This window comes from Canis aureus, chromosome 11, assembly GCF_053574225.1.
Source record: "Canis aureus isolate CA01 chromosome 11, VMU_Caureus_v.1.0, whole genome shotgun sequence".
NCBI lineage: Eukaryota > Metazoa > Chordata > Mammalia > Carnivora > Canidae > Canis > Canis aureus.
Genome location: NC_135621.1, coordinates 12,300,274 through 12,319,812, shown reverse-complemented (window position 1 = coordinate 12,319,812; position 19,539 = coordinate 12,300,274). Strand labels below are relative to the sequence as shown.

Here is a 19,539-nt window from a genome sequence, read left to right as displayed (position 1 = left end):
CCTAAGGTTTTCTGTTCTATCCTACTTAAGTTCTTAGAATGCTGATTAAGGCCCACCCGCTTGACCTCATAATTCAGTCTGGGGTTGAGCCTCCAGGTTGCAAAGTGTCCTCTCAATCCTGGTCCCTCCATCAATTTTATGGTTCTCCGCCTCACCATTAATGCATCCTTGGCCTCTCACAATGAAAGGAGAATGACTGGCGGCATAAGCAGCTCTACGAGCATGGACTCAGGTATGTGTGTGTGCGTGTGCACACATACGCAGGTCTCTGTCACAGGCCCACGGAACTTGTGCTGTCTGTTTTTTGGCAGTTGGTTTTGTTGTATCAGTCAGGCTCTTTTAAGAGGAATTCTTGCCTGGGCTTAATTACAAGAGAAGCTGTGTTTCTGCTGAGCCAGGGGTGTACGTTTAACTTTAAGGACAGGGGGACACCTGGTTGGCTCAGCGATTGTGCACCTGCCTTCAGCCCAGGGCGTGATCCTGGAGTCCCGGGATCGAGTCCCGCATCGGGCTCCCTGCATGGAGCCTGCTTCTCTGTCTGCCTATGTCTCTGCCTCTTTCTCTCACTGTGTGTCTCTCATGAATTAACAAAAAAAAAAAAAAAATTTAACCTTAAGGACAAAGCACATTGTGAGGATGACCAGGTTCCCAGGTTCTTGCTGGCTGCCAGAAACTTTGAAGGTAAACACAAATGTGCAATTCTCTTCCTTCTGGAGCCAAGTTCCATCCTTATCCTCATTTCCCTTCATCCCTACCCCCATGCTATTTTGTATTTTATATATCTTTGAAAGCCACCCAGATTTCTTTTCCCTCGGAAACATCGCCGCAGATCAAGGGACAGGGGGTGCAAAGAAGAACAGGAAGTGAAGCAATGAGGTGGTTGAAAACAAGCTCTGGAGTCAGGTGGCCCGAGGTTAATTCCTGCCTCCTTCCCTCACTAGCAGGGACCTGAAAGAGCACATCACTTGACCCCTCTGTGGGTTGGTTTTCTCATCAACTCAACAAAGGAAATAAGGACATCTCTCTCAGGTGCTTATTGTGAAGATTACAATTATAATGCGTGTGGAACCCTTAGCAGAGCTTGTGTACAGTGAGTGTTCAAGTACGTACATAAGGGTAGCGATTGCAAAAACTCAACGTTTCTGGGTCTGTTCATGACTGTTTCTGGACACACACACGTGATCGCGTGCATACATCCCAGTTCCTTTATAGGAACACTGACAGCCTTCTAGGGATCCGAAGCTGGTGGAATGTGGAGGCAGAGTGGTGTTTTCGTGACAACCTAGTTCCCTCAGAAGGTTCACACAAAACTTTTGCTAACTAGCTACATGAGCCTGCTCCGCCCACCTTTGCAGAGTATCACAGGCCGCACAGCTCAAACCACAGACATTTATTTTGTCATCGTTGCAGAGGTTAGAAGTCCCAGATCAAGGTGGCAGCAAAGTGCCCCCCTGGTGAGACCTCTTTTCCTGCCTGGTAGACAGTGGCCCTCTCACTGTGTCTTCACACGGCCTCTTCACACTGTGGGTGCACAGAACCAGATCTCTGGAGTCCCTTTCTTTTCTTCTAAGGACACTAGGTCTCTGGAACCTTATGACCTCATTGAACCTGAATGACCTCCTTAAAGGCCCTGTGTCCAAATACAGTCACTTTAGGTCAACACAGGAACCTGGGGGTGGGCAGGGGAGGGGGGGACCCAATTCAGTCCATGGTAGTAGTGTTGGTAAAAGGGAATATGGGACCTCGAGAGCAGAGAGAAAGAAATAACAAATCAAACAAACAACCAGAGAATGAGATTTTTTTTTTTTTCCAAGCATGGAAAGGGGAGGAGAAAGGAGAGGGGAGTCACCTGGGGGAGGTCCTCCTCCACCAGAAAGAACAATCCTCCACTGTTGACACTGCTGCAGAGGCTCCGGTGGGAAAGCCCTGGCTCTGCTCCACTTGAGAGTCACGGCTTCTGACCATGTGAACAAGGCCAGGCGTCTCATGAGGGGAGGCATTTTCTCAGGCCTTATGTAACTGCTCCGAGGCAGGCCAGAAACACTGGGCAGGACACCTACTTAACGGCGCTGTTGCTTTGGGATCATTGAGGTGTTTGGAACATTCTCGAATGGCCCCTCACCACCTTGTCATCTTCTCTTGATCCCTCAGTCAACAGCACAGGCATTGTTCTCGGATTTCATTTGCAAAGCTCTCTAGGGAATGTCCCTTAGATGAAATGACATTGGGAAAGAGGTGAGGACTCTGAGCTGATCTCTTGCCCACCCTGACACAACTACGGAAGGGGGTGTGAGGGTGTGTGCACAAGTAACAGGGCTTGAAAACCAGTCGTGTTTTATGATAAGACCCTCATACTACTCCACGTACTTAAAATGAGTCAGGACGAGAGCCGAGATGAAAACTCTGACCTCAAAAGAGTCTTACATCCAAACCCCGGCCAAAGCTAAGATGACCTGGGAGTGACATGGGACAATGGCTGGATCTTTATTTCCTTCGACCTCACATGGCAATTGAGCTAGTTGTTTCTACCTTCACCAACAATGAAAAACATAGAAAAGATGAAGCTGGAGGAGAAACGACAAGGGGAGGGGGATGAGGAAGGGCAGGAGAGGAAGGAGGAGGAGAGGGTGGAGTGGAAAAGGAGTAACAAAAGGAGGTGTAGGCCGGGGAGGGGCGAGGAGGGGACAAGAAAGGGGGAGGGAGGCGGGCGGGGAGGGCTGGTAAAAGGGCTGTGGACCGGAATCAGGTGTCTGAGCTCTGGGTTCCATTGTCACCCTGAACTTACAGTCTTTGAACTGAAGTGTGAATGTCTGGTCCCCAGGGGGCCTGGGTTTCTTTCCCTGCGTACTTAGGGGATCATCCATATCGGTGGTTTTGAAAGTTTTGTTGTTGCTCTTTTTTTTTTTTAAGATTTTATTTATTCATGAGAGACACAGAGAGAGAGAGAGAGAGGCAGAGACACAGGCAGAGGGAGAAGCAGGTTCCCTGCAGGGAGCCCAATGGGGGACTCGATTCCGGGTCTCCAGGATCATGCCCTGGGCGGAAGGCAGATGCTCAACGGCTGAGCCCAACTCAGGCACCTGTTGTCGCTGTTTTTGTAGTCATTCTCTTAATCTTTTTTTTTTTTTTTTTCCCAATGAAGTTCTTTTTACTAAACAAAAGGTTATGGATCCCCGACACGGAGTTTGGACAAAGGCAGAACCGGTGCACCCATGGAAGAGGGTGCAGAGGTCTCTGCTCAGGTGGCTCCTGCTCTGGGCACCCCAGAAAGCACTGGCGGAAATCGGGGAGCAAGGACCTGAGCCCTCTCCAGCTTGACGCTTCGACCCTTGTCCCGCTCCCTTCCCAATTCCATGACCCTGTCGCTGCGATGCCCCCTAGGGCCCCTGGGGATGGCTGAATGAATGAAGTCCTCCTGGTGCTTCGAGGAAGGAGAGCCCTTGACAGGAATTGTCAGCCCACGCTGGACTGACTTTTACTCTCTACACAACGGAAAGTTGTAAATGTTGCCCAAAATTTTCACAGATAAAGATTTGCGTCCTACATGTACGGTGCCCCCAGAAAAGGAGCTGCCTCTGTGTCATCACACTTGGTGGCAGGACGCCCATTTCCGCTCAGGCTCAGGCTGCTCCACGCCAATGTGCTCACCTGGCTCACCACCGTGGAAAAGACTCACACGGAAACATCTGGCCTCGAATTATTGCTGGAACGAACCTGGGAACCATCCCACCACCAGCATCACCGCCACCAGCAGCACCACTACCACCGGCCATCGCCAGCACAACTGCCACCAGCACCATCAGCACCACCGCCGCCACCACCACCACCGCCACCAGCACCAGCACCACCACCACCACCATCTCCACTGCCACCAGTACCACTGCCACCAGCACCACCACCACCACTTTCACCAGCACCAGCACCACCAGCACCACCACCGCCACTGCCACCAGCACCACCACCATGCACATGCACAGCCTCTGCAAAGTCTAATCTGAACTCAGAATGTTGCAAGAGCCCACCTGAGAGTTGTGTGACCAAACCTCAGTCCAAGAGCCAAAGCATTTAACCCGCTGGCATCCAACAGTTCAGAAAATGAACTGAATTTAGAACGCCAAGGAAGCACTGAAGTTCTTTCCTTTCTGTTTGGGTCCAGAGGCCCTTCTGGACATCACAGCATTCAACAAAGCAACATAACTGACAAGCAGCAATGGCCAAAGTGAATTCAGTTTTGCAAATGAGCGAGGCTCTTTGCTTCTCCATGGATTTGCCCTGCAGCTGCCACTCACTGACAAGCGACAGAACCAGGCTGTGTCACACATTTGAGGGATGACTTCAGGACTCCCCACATTTGGCTGCTCCTGGTCTCAGACCATCAGAAATAGTCGACTTTGGCCACTTTTTTTTTTTCTATAAACTACCCCAGATTAAAACCTCTTTTGCCCCCAACAGTTTGTTCCCAGAACAAGGTATTTCCAAGTAAAAGGCAATTATGTGAAATCTACCATCAGGCCACAGAAAACAGAGTAAACATTTAATATATTTAAACAATCATGCCTGTATTTCTGCTTTGTTAGCTTAAAGCAACTCACGGACTCCAAGTATGTATCCCTTCGGTGCCAACATCAGGCAGCTGCAAATGTGCAGAAAGAGCACCTAGAAGCCAATTCCAAGATTTCAGGAAAGCTCACAGAAAGAGCATGCTTCTCCATGATAAGACTGCAGAGGCTAACTAGCACATCTGGGGTCTGTACTTCAGGCTGGAGTTATATCATCCACACGGAGTAGATATTCTTTTTAAAAATCTTATGCTGATCCACAGTTTTGATTAGCAGTTATCTAAATCTCCAATTAAAAAAAAAGATATAACATTTTTTTTCACACCAAATGTCATTTGGTAGATTTTATATTTCCCAACATGGGATCCAGGAGATGACAATAGCTAAAGGAGTCCTTGAGGGTGAAAATATTGGAAACTACTTAGAAGTTATTCTCAGGAAATAATTGAGAAAAATGTAGCCACAAAACAATTTATCACAGCCCCACCTGTGAGAAGGGAAATTCAAAGCCACAGAAAAGACCAGTAACAGAAGATTTATCAATAAATGATGACACACGTACATAGTGCAAATACCAAGCACTCCTTAAAGGTTGCTGCAAATGCGAATTTATCAAAATGGGAAAAAATGTTCATAATGTATCACTAAGTGAGAGATAACAGGTTGCAAAGCAGTTTAATGATGAGTGTAAACCGAAGGAAGGGGTTGTCTCTAGATGGTAGGATTGTGTGGGTTTTATAATTTTCATTTGATTATCTATAATTTCTAAGTTTTCTCTGTGCCTTTGTAATAAAAAATGAAGTGAAAGATAAATAAATATATAAATGTTTATATATTTTATATTTTATATCTTGATATAATATATCATGACCAGGAGAGATGGGGCAAATCATGATGCTAACCAACAGAAAGATTCATAGTTATCAAAAATGTAAATAAAATAGAATAAAAGACTGTTGAAATAAATACATAGTGAGCTTGAGAAAATCCAAAGCATGGAATCTGGCTAACCTGTGTCTTTGCTCCTCTTGTCTAGAATTTTCTCCTCACTGCCCACTCCTACTCCCAAGTGCAGGAAGCTTTCTTTGACTTCCCTATGGCCCTGCTTTTGAAAATTCCTTTGCACTAATTTTCAGAATTACATTAACCATTTTGTCACACCTTTCCTAAGGTGGCCACGTTTAGTTTTGTACTAATGTTAGCCTTTTTTCCCTAGTTCTTTCCTTTTTTCCCTCTTATTCTCCAACTGGCTTGAAGACCCTTTAAGTATCCTTATAGTTTTGTTTTGTTTTTCTAGTGTGCCCTATCTCCCTACTTGGATCTCATCACAATATGGACCATAATCAATATGGATGTGCCCTGCACGTCATCAGCATTCGATAAACACCTACATGACCTTTTCCTTTTTTTACCAGACCGTAAATGTCTTGTGGGATGGGCCATGCCCTGCTTATCTTTGCACCTCCTTTAGTGTCTTATGATAACTTATACAAATAATAGAGCTCAATAAATGTTGATGAACAAAATGAATGACCAAATTATGAGGTCTGACTCTGGCTTCTTTTATGTTCACTAGACAATTCCAAGCCATTTCTGTCTCCCTTTGGCTCAGAATTTCTCAAAGGAGGGGCAACTTTGCTCCCCAAGAGACATCTGGCCATGGCTGGAGACTTTTCTGAATGTTCTGACTGCGGGGAGGGGAGATGTTACTGGCATCTCACCGCTGACGGCCAAACACGATGCTGAACACCCTACAATGCTGGGGACAAACTCCCTCAACAAAGAGTTATCCAACCCAAAATGTCAATAGTGCCAAGGCTGAGAAGCCTCCCTTTTGCTGTGTGTGTCCCTCTGAAAGTCATCGTTACACCACACTCATTTCCCCCTCCTCTTTCCCTGCCCAAACGCACACATGCATAGCTTTGAGGGAGTCTCCAAGATTAAAACTAGAAATCTGCAAGCCTGGTTTTGTCATCTGTTTACTGAAGGATAAGACCTGCCCCACCTACCTTTCAGCATTATTGTGTGGGTAATATAAAAGAATAAATCTTTAAATGCTTTTAGAGGCAGATGGAATATATTAAGAGGCTCTGCCAAGATACATACTGAGGGGGAAATGGGATATTTAGTAGAACATGAAACTCATTCCCTCACCAATAGACACATGTACTTTCTATTCCAAGTCATCCAATAAGTATTAATTAAGCACTATTTATATAGAATAAAAAATGCTACTAGTTTTTTGATAGAAATCATGTGATTTTATAACATGAAAGTAAAATTGAAATCGTTTCTGGGCTCTAGGCAACTAGAAATATTTTTGTTAAGCTGGAAAATGCTTTTTTTATTTCTCTATATGGGCATGAAGCAGGGTTGCAGAGAGTGTGGCTGAGTTAAACCCAGAACTTCTTACCATGCCCATTTAATCAGACAGTGGTCATTTTTGTTGAAGGTTTTGCTGGTCATATTTATGTGAACTTTGCCTCTTTTGGTTTGGCTACCAATATCTAAAGCTCTTGGATTCTTAATCTTATAGATCATAATGTGTTGAGAGATCAATTCCAAGGAACTGACCAAAGAAAACATCAGAATCTCCTGAATGAAGGGAGTTCTCAGAACTTAAGAACTTAAATCTCAAACAGAATATAATAACGTTGAAAGGCCTGAGAAATTGTTTTAAAATAAACTACATGCTCTTTGGTCAGTCTCCAAAGTGTTGATTTGCTCTGTCACGATGGTCTAAAACATGCATGATTGTGTCTCAAGAAGCCTACTGCTCACTTGATCCTATAACTACAGAACCGTGATTTAATGCACATGCTTAAGAGATGTGTTAGGCTTTCCAATTTTTCCTATATTTACGGCCACAGGGTTTTACAAATTGGGCCCCTGTGAGAACATGAGCCAGTTGGGAGGTTCTGGAGGAAGAATAGATGTTTTAAAATGACTATGAAAAGATAAAATGCCAAACACACTTAAGATAATTTTGAGTCAAAAAGTGTAGTTGCGTGAATTGATAACTTTGTCATCTGCTCAATGAATATTTATAGAATGACTTTTATGTAAATAGAGAACAAGTAAGGTGTTGTGTTGGAGACAAAGAAGTAAAGAGCTTGGAATCTGTCTCGGAACATACATGCATGAAATTATGTCATCCAAGATATGTCATCAGACAATGAATGGGATATGTCGAGTAAGCAACAAAGTCAATAATTTCTATAGGTAAGAAGAGAGATATCATGAGATATAGAGTGACAAGAAAGGATTCATGAGGAATAAGGGACTTGGCCTTGAGTGACAGGTAGACTGGTCAGGTGAATAGGAAAGAAAGAAAAAACATTTTTGGGAAGAGCACTAAGAGAGGAAAGATACAGAGGTGGAAATTCACTGATGCATTCAAAATAAGCATCATTAATGTCATTTCTATATCCAAGATGCTATGCTAACTTCCATGGATACAAAACTGAGTTAACCACACACTAGACCTTCATAGAGTACCCAGTCTAAGTTGAGGACAACAAATATCACTACTATAATACAGAGATCTCTGAGGTGAGATACAAACCCTCCAGGGAATGTGCAAGATGATCTGTGGGGAGGAAAACAACATATTTTCTAATTATGTTTATTCTTAATGTAATCATTTTAATTTGCATATATTCTAGATGTATAAAAATGTACCTCTATAGTAGTGTGTTTACATAATTTATAAATAACTACGTATGTATTAGGGATGGGTGCTTAAAAACATTTCCTGATAATAGTGCAAGATCAAAAACTAGTGGAGTCCTGCTGTGGTGGTGTACTTGTCACACCAGAAGTGCAAACAAATCCCATGGGAATCCAAACCCTGGAGGTTGGACAATATCCACAGGGGACTGGAGGTGGTGGTGGGGGGAACGAAGGCAGGGAGACTGGCACAAGATAGGCTAGAGGGGGGCAGATCTGGGACAACATTTGGAAGTCCTGAGTAACCTGATCTCAGAAGAACAGATGGATGTTGTAGATGGGCTGTGGGGGCTAAAATCGGCTATGCAAGGGCAAATTCTCATCTGCAGAAGAGTAATATGTCACCCAAGGACTCTACAGAAATTCTAGCTGGAGAAGAGTTAGTCTATAAAAAGGCCAACATTGTCTGTTTTTCACAGGTTTGCTGATCCTGAACCAGGTATAGAAGCCTCAGTCTTTATAGTAAGGGAAACACTCATGGTTCATACCCTTCAGAGGCTTATAATCCACAAACTAATATGTTCTGTTCAAGAGACAAGACTTTCTTTAAGAAACTACATAGGGTTGGGATCCCTGGGTGGCTTAGCAGTTTGGCTCCTGCCTTTGGCCCAGAGTGCAATCCTGGAGTCCCGGGATCGAGTCTCGCGTGGTCCTCCCAGGATGGAGCCTGCTTCTCCCTCTGCCTGTGTCTCTGCCTCTCTCTCTCTCTCTCTCTCTCTCTGTGTGTGTGTCTATCATAAATAAATAAATAAATCTTAAAAAAAAAACAAAAAGAAACTACATAGGGCTGAACTCTTAGCCTGTTACTTTCCAATTAGCCAGGGTCTGAACAGAAGACACTTCCAAGGTGAAATCATCTCTGCTGTTTACTAATGTCCCCTTGACTTTCCAGAGCAAAGACTACAGACACATCAATCCCCATTCCTTATACTTGAGTTAGGTAAGCTCTCTAATGGAATTTGACATCCCCCCCATATCTGTGGATTAGCCCTAAAGTGTATGTGGATGAAAATCAATTTACAAAATATTGCATGCAAGCCCAGAGGAGACACTGATAAATACCTTTATTCTGTTAGCGTAGAATATGGGAAGTGCTAGCAATTAACCCTGGAGACAGAGACAGAGCCTGCAGTTTGAGATGCCATTGCATGCAGAGTACCACGGTGTTAGAGTAATTAGCTATACTAATATACTTCTGGGTGTTAAGACACAGAAAGAAATCAGTGTCACTTGCATCTGCTGGTTTGCACGGCTACTAATGTATTAAGTGCGCTGTACTCATTATCATTTAATTCCAACCAGAACCTCCAAACCTCATAAGCACAATGAGAATACAGATTATCATCAAGGAGAGAGTTGTTTTACCTGCTACTCTGCAATGAAATTCTTTTGGCTGTTAGTAAGGAAAAGAAATCCCTATTTGGAGAGCTTTCAGCTGGTAAGTACCTGTGGCCTCAGTAAGCAAAAAGTTAACAGAGAGGAAACTCCAAATTCTTCTAGAATGAATCCTTGAATTTCCATGGCCTACGATGTAAAGAAACTATTCCCTAGGAAAAAGGAAATGTTAATAAATCCTTGGTCATCACCATAACATAGGTGAAACTCTTCCACGGGGAAATACAAGAATTCTACTAAGATTCTTCTCTATCGCACAATGGAGAACACTCTGAAAGTCACTAGAGGTTCCTGTAAGAATAGAAGTGGCTCCAACAGACCGACTCCATTCCTCAATGTCAAACTGGAATGAGCTGGTAAAGAAAACATTGGAGAAGATGGAAAAGAGCACAAACTAGACTTCAGAGCTGATTCCATAAAATGGAACCCAATAATTAGAACAACAAAAAAAATTACACCATGGAGGATTATTTACCCCCCCCCCCCAAAAAAAAAAGATCCATTGTCTTTCAGGTTTAACTCATTAGGACTCTCTGGACAGGAAAGGTATATATTTATGTTTAAAAAAAATTAAAAAAATAAACTTAAATGCTTTTTCTATATTGAAGAGTTGGAAAGAGACATTTATGCTTTCTCTCAATTCAAATATTACTTTTGCTTCATTTATCACCTGTCTGAAATTTCTTGAATGCCTTTCTCTAAATGATAACATAAGAATCCATTAGTGTGTCTCAAAGACAGCTGGACCACCCTAATAACCTACTAAGGGACTTAAAAGTTATATTTAATCAACTGTAATTTCATCTGGAAAAGTTCTAAGTTCTTACTAGAGTACATAATAAAAAACAGGCTAGAATTTGGCACTTTCTTAGTGGGGCTTTGATACTCAAATTTCCTCTTTTATTCTAGCCTCAAAGCAGTTTCTCAGGCTTCAGGATGCTGATCTAGGTTTGGGGCTGCAATTATCTAAGCTAATTGTGCAATTACCAGCTATTTGAGAAGGTTACAGTATTCGATTCAATATATAACATTGTCATAATTTACGCTGTAGATGTGATTTACATTTCACCCATGAGTGGATAGATGAATTGATAGTTGAGCATAGAGATAAATGAATAAATGCCATGAGAAGCACGATAGTTTGTGCACTTCACAAAAAATAAACACCTGTAAACTCATTGTGTACATACCAATGATAGCAATTGTTAATGCGTACTCAGCCACAAATAAACAATCAGCTTCATTTTCTTATTCGGATAAAATTCAATCCTCACTTTAAATGAAACATATCTGAACATAGTGTGGTTTAAAATTTCCAGAAATATATCCCTCAAAAACTATGGTACAGATCATTTTATTATAACGAGTCCATATCTTTTTATTGCCCTATCTTTAGTGAATGAAAATGTCATGTCCTTCAGCTATGGCATGAGACAAAAAATCCAGGGCTGCCTATTAATAGTAAATGTGTACTGTCCATGGAATTTACGAGCTGGAAATATCTGTAGAGATAATCTAGTCAAACGTCCCACCCAAGGGAGAAATGCCCAGTGGAACATCCTGGAGAGGAGAGTGGTGTCAGCAAGATGGTGACATAAGGTTTTCCCTGACTTCCCCAACCCTACCCTTCCCTTCCCCCTCTCCAGCCCCCACTCCCAGAAGAACAGCTAACAACTATTCAAAACAAGACACCACGGAGAGAATCCTAGAACAAAGGGGTGAGGTGGAAGCTCCTCCCACAGACCCTATTAGAAGGGTAGGAGAAACAGCTGTATGTTGATCAAATTGCCCAAGCCAGCACAGCACTACGTGGAGATGTCTCCCCTGAGCCTCTGGTCCTTCTGGTGGAAAAGGAGAACCTAGGGGGACCACCAGCCCTTCCCGGTATTGTGGATCATTTTGTAGGAGCCCCTACTCTCATCTCACACCATGAGGCTTGCTGGGGAATCTGCGGGCCTCAACCACTGGGAATCTATGACAGAGAAGGAGGAGGGGCAATTTCAAAATGGGTAAAGAACCTGAATAGACGTTTCGCTAGAGAAGGGATCCAAAAGGCCAACACGTACATGAAAAGATGCTCCATATCACTAGCCATTAGGCGGATGCAAATTCAAACCACACAGATATAAAAAAAAAAAAAACCCACAAAGATATAACCCCTCATGCCAATTAGAATGGACATCATAAAAAAATAGACAATTTTATAATGTTAGTGGGGATGTGGAGAAAAGAGACCCCCGGTGCACAGTTAGTGGGAATGTAAATTGGTGCAGCCACTCCAGAAAACAGTATGGAGAGTCTTCAAAAAACTAAAAATAGGGCCATCCTATGATCCAGCAATTCTGCTTCTGAGAATATATCCAAAGAAAACCAAAATACTAAGTTAAAGGGCTATCGGCACCACTATGGTCATGGCAGCATTGTTTACAGTAGGCAAGACACGGAAACAGCCTAAGTGTCCATCAGTAAATGAAAGGATAAAGAAGTTGTGGTACGTCTACGCAATAGAATATAATTCAGCCACAAAAATACAAGGGAATCCTACCATTTGTGGAAACATGGATGGACCTTGAAGATATTCTGCTAAATGAAATAAATCAGATAAAGAGAGACAAATACACTATAATCTTACTCACATATGGAATTTAAAGGAAAAACAAACTCATAGAAAAAGAGATCAGACTTGCAGTTACCAGAGGCACAGGGTGGGAAGAGGGGAAGAGGAAGGTGGTCAAAAGGTACCAACTTCCACTTATAAGAAAAATAAGCACTGGGATGTCACGTACAACATGATGACTACGGCTAACACTGCTGTACGATAGGTAGGAAAGGTGTCAAGAGACTAAAGTCTATGAGTTCTCAACATGAAGAGAACATTTTTTTTCCTTTTCTCTTTTTTTTTTCTCTCTTTTCTTTTTGTTCTATCTATATGACAAGATGGATGTTAGCCAGGCCTGTTGTGGTAGTCATTGAAAAATAAATGTAAATCAAACCATCATGCTGTAGTCCTTAAACTTATACAGTGATGTATGTCAATTATTTCTCAAATAATTGGAAAAAAAATAAAAATAAAGGTGATTAGGAAAAACAAACAAACAATCCCAATCATCCTGGACAGTTGATTTTCCTCTCAGTCTAAACCTGCCAGCACCCCGGAAATATGTTAGCAGGGCAGCTCTTGCATTCAGGGCACCTCTGTTTCCTCAGAATTCTCTTTTGGAGGCGATGTGCATTCTTGTAACTTCTTGGTCACCCACCCGGCTACGAGATCAGTGACACTGTTCTTTAAAGGGTTCAGGTTCAATTCTAGTGACTGCCACTTTCAAGTGATGTCCATCCATTAGGTGAGAACCAGAACAAGATGGAAGCATCAAAGAACATCCTGGATATCTAAGTTATTATCCAAATATATTTGAAAAACTCCACAGGCATGTTGCATCTAACACAATGAGCTTTAACAGGGATAAGGCAAGGCTGTAACACGGTTCAATAAACTGGTAACATTAAAAATGGTAGAAGAGACTTGACTTAGCGGAAAAGTATAAAAAACCTTTTTCCGTTCAGACTTCAAATGCTAAGGCTGCACCTAATTAAAAATAATTAATGAGACACTGCATGTGAGTCAGTAGGGTGACATGGCCAAAAAAGCCCGAACAATCTTCGCCTGATATTAATAGAAATATAATTTTCTTGAAGGAGAGAAATGAGATTATTACCTGCTGTTGTTTTTTTTTTTAATCATAGCCAAAATGCCTTCTTGGACTCTGCCTTGTGGGTCTTCTGGAAAAACTGAATGTATCTAGAAGAGAGTGATCGGGGTGGTAAAGGATCTGGAAATCATATCAGATAATGCAAAGAGAACTGTAAGTCAAATATGACTTTATAAATACTTCAGGAGAGAAAAGCTTTTTATAGCATTTGATCATTGATTCAACATTTACTGAGGGCCAAGTATGGGCTGGGTACTGAGGTGCCACATAAGGAACAGCCTACCCGGAAGGAGGTTAAGATCTGTAGCTTTCACACTTGTCAAGCCCGTTTCCTCCAGTACGTTGGCGGGTTCAGAGCCATAACACCAATACATAAGATGATCATATAATCTCTTTTCCAAATTAGGGCATTTTTGAAAGTGAAAAGGGTGCTATTAATTGCATTGAGACAACAGGTGTAAAAAGGACTGTCCAGACGAACTAGGACATCTGGTCGCCCTATTAATAAGCCTCTCGAGCAGAGGGAAGCCCAGGCCTTCTTACAATAGTAAATCATCTTTGATGCTGAGGATGTAGACTGCATGCCCGTTGGTTTGTCAACCCAGCTCCTCCCTATTTTTTCCATTCCAGAAATGTGATTCTTAGTCACTCTTGATTCATCCACAAGTGGGCACCAGACCCAATCAGAGTGTGTCCCTGAGATATTTTTAGAACTGGCCCTCTTGAATGGTGACAACTACAAGATATAAAACTTAAGTGCCATTAGTGAGGAAGTGGTCTATGTAGAGAGACTGAAATCAACTCAGAGGAGCAAGCGCAGAAGAGTGCCCGCAGAGCCTGACTCCCTAGCATCTGTTTTCCTCATGCTCTCTCTCCTGCATGTCAGTGCTCCCTGTGATCTGGTTGTTCGGACTTTTCTTTGTGAGAGATACACCGATGTTCTCCTAAAGTCTCTCTCTTTTCACTTTAGCTAGTTTGAGTTGGGTTTAAGGTCCTTTCAACTGAAATCGCAATGACGAATCCAAGTTGCGAAGAAATAATTTAAGTGGAAAAGATGGCTCCCATGAAGCTTGTCATTTGCCTCTCACCTGTAGGTCTGGCCTTGTCATAGTTGCCAGGACAGAAGGTGTTTAAGCAATTCTGAGGCTTAACATCAATTCTCCCTTGCTCTTCACCCAACCCCAGCCTTGAGCATATATTTGAAAAATGTGCTCTCACCTGGCTTGAGACCCCCCGTCGTCTTTGCCACTAACGGATGTTATGGGGTGTCTTTCTTGGTCCTTGTGCCTGAGTCTCCAATCTGGTAACTTGTACCAAACACAGTCTCTCCCATGTCAGGGTGCCTGCCGTGACTTATCCATTTTCTTTGCTGGGGATTAATCCCTTCAGCTATGGATGTGGCCCCGTTATCTGCAAAGGATGCGTATTACTTCTCATTGTCTGTGCCCTCTCTGATGCATTACCATTGCTGACTGTGTACTCTTTCTTGAATTTGTCTTTTCTTTTGACTTCTATGACATCGATTTCTTCCCATTGTTGCCCCACTGTTCTTTTTTTTTTTTTAATTTTTATTTATTTATGATAGTCACAGAGAGAGAGAGAGAGGCGCAGAGACACAGGCAGAGGGAGAAGCAGGCTCCATGCACCGGGAGCCCGATGTGGGATTCGATCCTGGGTCTCCAGGATCGCGCCCTGGGCCAAAGGCAGGCGCTTAACCGCTGCGCCACCCAGGGATCCCTTGCCCCACTGTTCTAAGTACTTCTCAATGTTTTCTGAAATCATCTCTATTTTGTCCATTATGGAAATGTTACAGATCTTGGAGGAACCATCTATTCCTTCTTCCTAGACTTCTATTCCTATTCTTCCTAGACAATTGAGTTGAATCTCATGGTATCAACTGCCATCAATTGAGATGACTCTCAATTCGATTCTGCCAGGCTGTGTTTTCCTGAGCTCCTGGTTCATTTGTTTTTCTTTTTTAATACTTTAATTATTCTTTCGTGAGAGACACAGACAGAGGCAGACCTAGGTAGAGGGAGAACCAGGCTCCCCGCAGGGAGCCCGATGCAGGATTTGATCCAAGGACCCCGGGATCATGATTTGAGCCAAAGGCAGATGCTCAACCACTCAGTCACCCAGGCATCCCTTGAGCTCCTGATTCATAAGTGCAGCTGTCTGTTGGACATATTCTGTGAGTGACGCATTAGCACCCAAAATTGAATCCATCTTTTCCACAAAACTAATCCATTTCTGATATTCTCAGTTTCTTCAAATAGCATTACTATTTACCTCAGCACCTGAAAAAGAAACTTGAGAGACTATTCTGAGTCCTTCCACTTCCTGGCACCACATTTTAATTCATTATGCTCTATTTATTCTATTCCCACTAGTTCTTGAAGCTGTCCCTTTCTGTGAGTTCTCACTGCCAATGCCTGACGGTTTTATTCCTTTAACTATTACAGTGGTATCCTAAGTGGTTTTTCTTTAACCAGCCCCACCTCCTTCAAATAACCTTCTTTCATGCTGCCTTCCTAATATTTATGAAATATTCTCAAATCCAAAATTTTCCAATGACTATTACCTATAAAACAAAGTACTTGAATAAGGCATATATGTGAAGTCACTCTTGATGTCTCCTAGCCACACTCCTCAGACCCTTATTCCAACACTTCATCAATCATATTTGGAAGGCCAGCCCCCTAAACAGTTTGTCTTTTTCTTAATGTTTTACTCCCTGTTATCCTTCTATGGAGGTCATGAGAAGCCATTCAGCTCTGCCTGTTTTTTTTGGAATGTTGACTCTTAGTTTATTCCCTCTTGAAACCCATGTCATGAGAAGCTCAAGTCACGTAGAGAGGCCACATAAAGACATGCAGTACCAGCTAAGCCCAGCCCAGGTGTCAAACATGTTAACGAAGAACCTTCCACATGATTCTGGCCCCAGGTGTCTAACTCACCCCAGCTGAGGCCCCAGACATCGTGAAGCAGAGATAAATCATCCCTGCTGTGCCCTATCTGAATTTCTGACCCATAGAATCAATGAGCATATTAAGAGTGTTGTCATTTCACATCACTAAGTTTGGGGTAGCTTGTTACATTGCAACAGATAACTTAAATACCCAATTATAATATCATCTAGTTCTCTGGAATATCTAATGCTAGAATAGTTCTCGGTATCCTCCACCATTTGTCCCCTGTTATAGCTGCATAGTGTTGTAATTGTTGTCTTCATGATATGTGTGTTTTATTTTATTTTATTTTTTGCCCAGTGCCTAGCACACAGAAGATTTACAATGGATATTGTTGATGAGGTCCCTGAACCTTCTTCCTATCTAGTTACTCATTACCACATTGTAGGCACCCAGTGAGACCTTTTCCTACTCTATATTTTATTCTCAGTCGCTGATAGTTGCTGATTGGATCACCTTTGCCTCTCAAAATAAGTCCTTCAGCAACCATAGCCCCAGAAGTTCACCCAGACCCTTGTCTACTACAGAAATCCGTCTAATTTCAATTCAGTGTCTCCCTAGTGAGCTCTAAGTAATTATGGAAAGCTTGGCAGGGGTCCTAAGAAATGCCATGGATCCATGTCTAATGGCATAAGGAAAAGTGGGGGGAGAAACACATTCATTTCCTGAATACCGACTGTGTGTCAGGATCCTTGCTAGAAGGGCTCCATGTAGCTGACCTAATCCTCTCAGCAACCCTTCAAATAGACATTTCAATTTTCATTTTATAGATGAAGAAGCTGAGTTTCAGTGAAGTTCAGTGATCTACACAGAGCCACTTAGCAGACAGAACGGGAGAGCAACCCCAGCTTGCTTGCTCCGAAGCGGATGTACCTCCTACATGTCATACATAAATTTTGGAAGAATCTCCTCTTCAGAGGAGCTCTTGCCCCGGGAGAGAGCTGATGGATACAATATCACAAGTTGGATTTTCTTTCATTGACTTTAACCAAAAGGGGACTTACCCTCTGATAAAATGCTACTTAGCACAGAAACAACTCAAGAGGTGTAATCAATCAATAATATTTCAGGATGCATATGTTTACTCAAGGGCAGGTCTGAGTGGGAAGGGGGTCAGGGAAGGGAGTGGAAGGAAGTGAGAGTACACAGAAGGCCCGAGGGAGAGGAAGGAGTTGTCTGAAGGTGAAGTCAGGAGGAAACTGCAGGAGGGAAGCCTGGAATCTAAGACAAAAGGCCTTTCCCTCCAGCCTTGGGTGGGGTTGTGTCCTGGGGAAGATCAGAGGATCTAGGACATCCTTTTGTATAATACAGACAGGAAGCTGAAAACTTCTTTTACCTCTAAGCAGAGGAGCTTTAAAACTCTGCTAAACCAAAGAGGGCAAAGAAATGTCCCCAAATGAAACTTGGTTGGTAGGACTCTATTTTTCAATTTTCATTAATGTTAATTTTTTATCATTCTTTTTACTTATGCATAAATTGATTTTTTTTATTTGCATAGTTGTCAAAAGACTCATGCACAGCAAACTTGGGATCAGGATCAATTTCTATTTCTTTTCCGTTAAAATCAATCTATTTTAGTGAAGGACAGTTGATTAATATTTTAGAAAAAGAAAAAAAGACTCATTTTCCCAGGCATCATTGATTCGTGTCGGAGCCAAAGAATTACCAAAGGCCAGCCTCTATTTTTCCTGCTGAGTAAGTCCTGGGATTTTGGGTTAAGCGATTACGGTGATGTCATTTAAAAAATCAAACGTAAGTGCATTTTGACAACCTGCAGTGTGAACGTGTCCCCTACCTGCAGACAGAGAAGCAGCCTACGTGCATGTGCACGAGAAACTAGGAAACAAGATCATGTGTTTGAAATCTGGTTTCCTAAGCAAGAAGTTCGGAGGTTGCTTGATAAGACCTGGTTATATAGAATTAGTGGGTTTTCTTCTAAGTGGGGGCTCACCCCTCTCTATGTCCCTTCTGAATTCAAGATACAGTTATGCCGGTGCTCCTGCTGGGGCTTGGAGTGTGAGCGAGTGAAGGTATGCTCCATTTTAAGAAACACGCACAAACCCTAGATTTCCATAGAGGTGTGAGGGGAAAGCATTATGGAAGCAGAGAGGAGAGGGTGTCCACAAACAATACGGAGTGCAATGAAAATAATAACTGAGAGCTTGATGGAGCGCTGTCTATGGTTCTGGGCATTGGTCTCTATGCTATACGTGCATTACCCTTTAGTCTTAATAATGGAGGGAGATACTTTAGGACTCTCTACTTGTAGTTAGGAAAATGAGTCCCAAAGATTCTTCATTTTTCCAAAATCTTAAGGATAATGAAGTGGGAAGCTGGGAGAGTAAAGGGATTGCTGAGGTACACTTAACTCTGATTAAATCCAGCTCTGGCTTTTCAGTCTCTGCCGAGGCAACAAAAAAGGTTCTAGGCCTTCTCTGTCCTTATCTTCCTCAGCCTGTTAACAGGTGAGAAAACTAAGGCACAGAGGATACCGTGGGGAATGAAATAATTGAAAAATCCTTGCCTTTTGGAGCTTTCCCTCCAGTGGGAGAGGCAGATCCTAAGATAAAATATATAGGATGGAAGAGAGTGTAGGAAGTGCTAAGGTGAAAGATAAAGCTGGGCAAAGAGAAGGGGCGTGTTGGGGGTGGGGGGAACCCTTAGACAGACTGGTCAGGGAAGACCCAAACAGGAAGAGGACATCTCAGTATGCCCTTTATTTATTTTTTTTCTTTTTAAGATTTTATTTATTTATTCATGAGAGACACACAGAGAGAGGCAGAGACATAGGCAGAGGGAGAAGCAGCTCCCTGCACGGAGCCCGATGTGGGACTGGATCCTGGGACCCCGGGCACTTGGACACCTATACGAATCCAAATGTCAGGAAAGAGGACAGGGGGTGGTATGAAATCAGGGCACCTGTATGGACTTTAAAACCGTGTGACTGGATGAGACCAGCAAGAGGGAGGGAGCAGGGAAAGAGACCAGACTTACACACAGGTTGATCTCACTCGTCTCCAACATTAGGGCAGTGATGAAGAACCCAGAAGGGGGTGTGACCGGAGGTGCCAGGAGGTAAATGGGAAGTAGACACGCACGAAGTCCTGGTTTCCAGGTGAAGCAGGTGTTCAGGAGAGATGTGTGCACGAGGCTGATGCACCAAACAAGGGCCTTGAC

At 42.9% G+C, this 19,539-nt stretch overlaps 1 protein-coding gene and 1 long non-coding RNA gene across 5 annotated transcripts in view; one reads left to right on the top strand and one right to left on the bottom strand.

Moving 5' to 3' along the window:
• Positions 1-19,539, bottom strand: part of LOC144323368 (uncharacterized) — a 98,305-nt gene that overhangs the window by 33,122 nt on the left and 45,644 nt on the right. The gene's annotated exons all lie outside the window — the stretch shown is intronic.
• Positions 87-17,688, top strand: LOC144323366 (uncharacterized). 3 transcript variants are annotated; one of them, XR_013388776.1, is made up of 4 exons: positions 87-232; positions 8,708-8,750; positions 13,428-13,546; positions 17,133-17,688. XR_013388776.1 is itself a non-coding variant. In XM_077913760.1 (2 exons), the coding sequence occupies exon 2, from the start codon at positions 3,545-3,547 to the stop codon at positions 4,067-4,069; it is 525 nt and encodes a 174-aa protein (XP_077769886.1). In that variant the 5' UTR covers positions 87-232; positions 3,143-3,544; the 3' UTR covers positions 4,070-6,101. The 3 variants fall into 3 exon arrangements, 1 of the variants encoding a protein (XP_077769886.1); XR_013388777.1 differs by lacking the exon at positions 8,708-8,750; XM_077913760.1 differs by lacking the exons at positions 8,708-8,750; positions 13,428-13,546; positions 17,133-17,688 and adding an exon at positions 3,143-6,101.

Bases quoted from the DNA above. Each gene is read 5' to 3' on its own strand.
- LOC144323366 (XM_077913760.1), top strand. From the start codon at position 3,545: ATGTACGGTGCCCCCAGAAAAGGAGCTGCCTCTGTGTCATCACACTTG.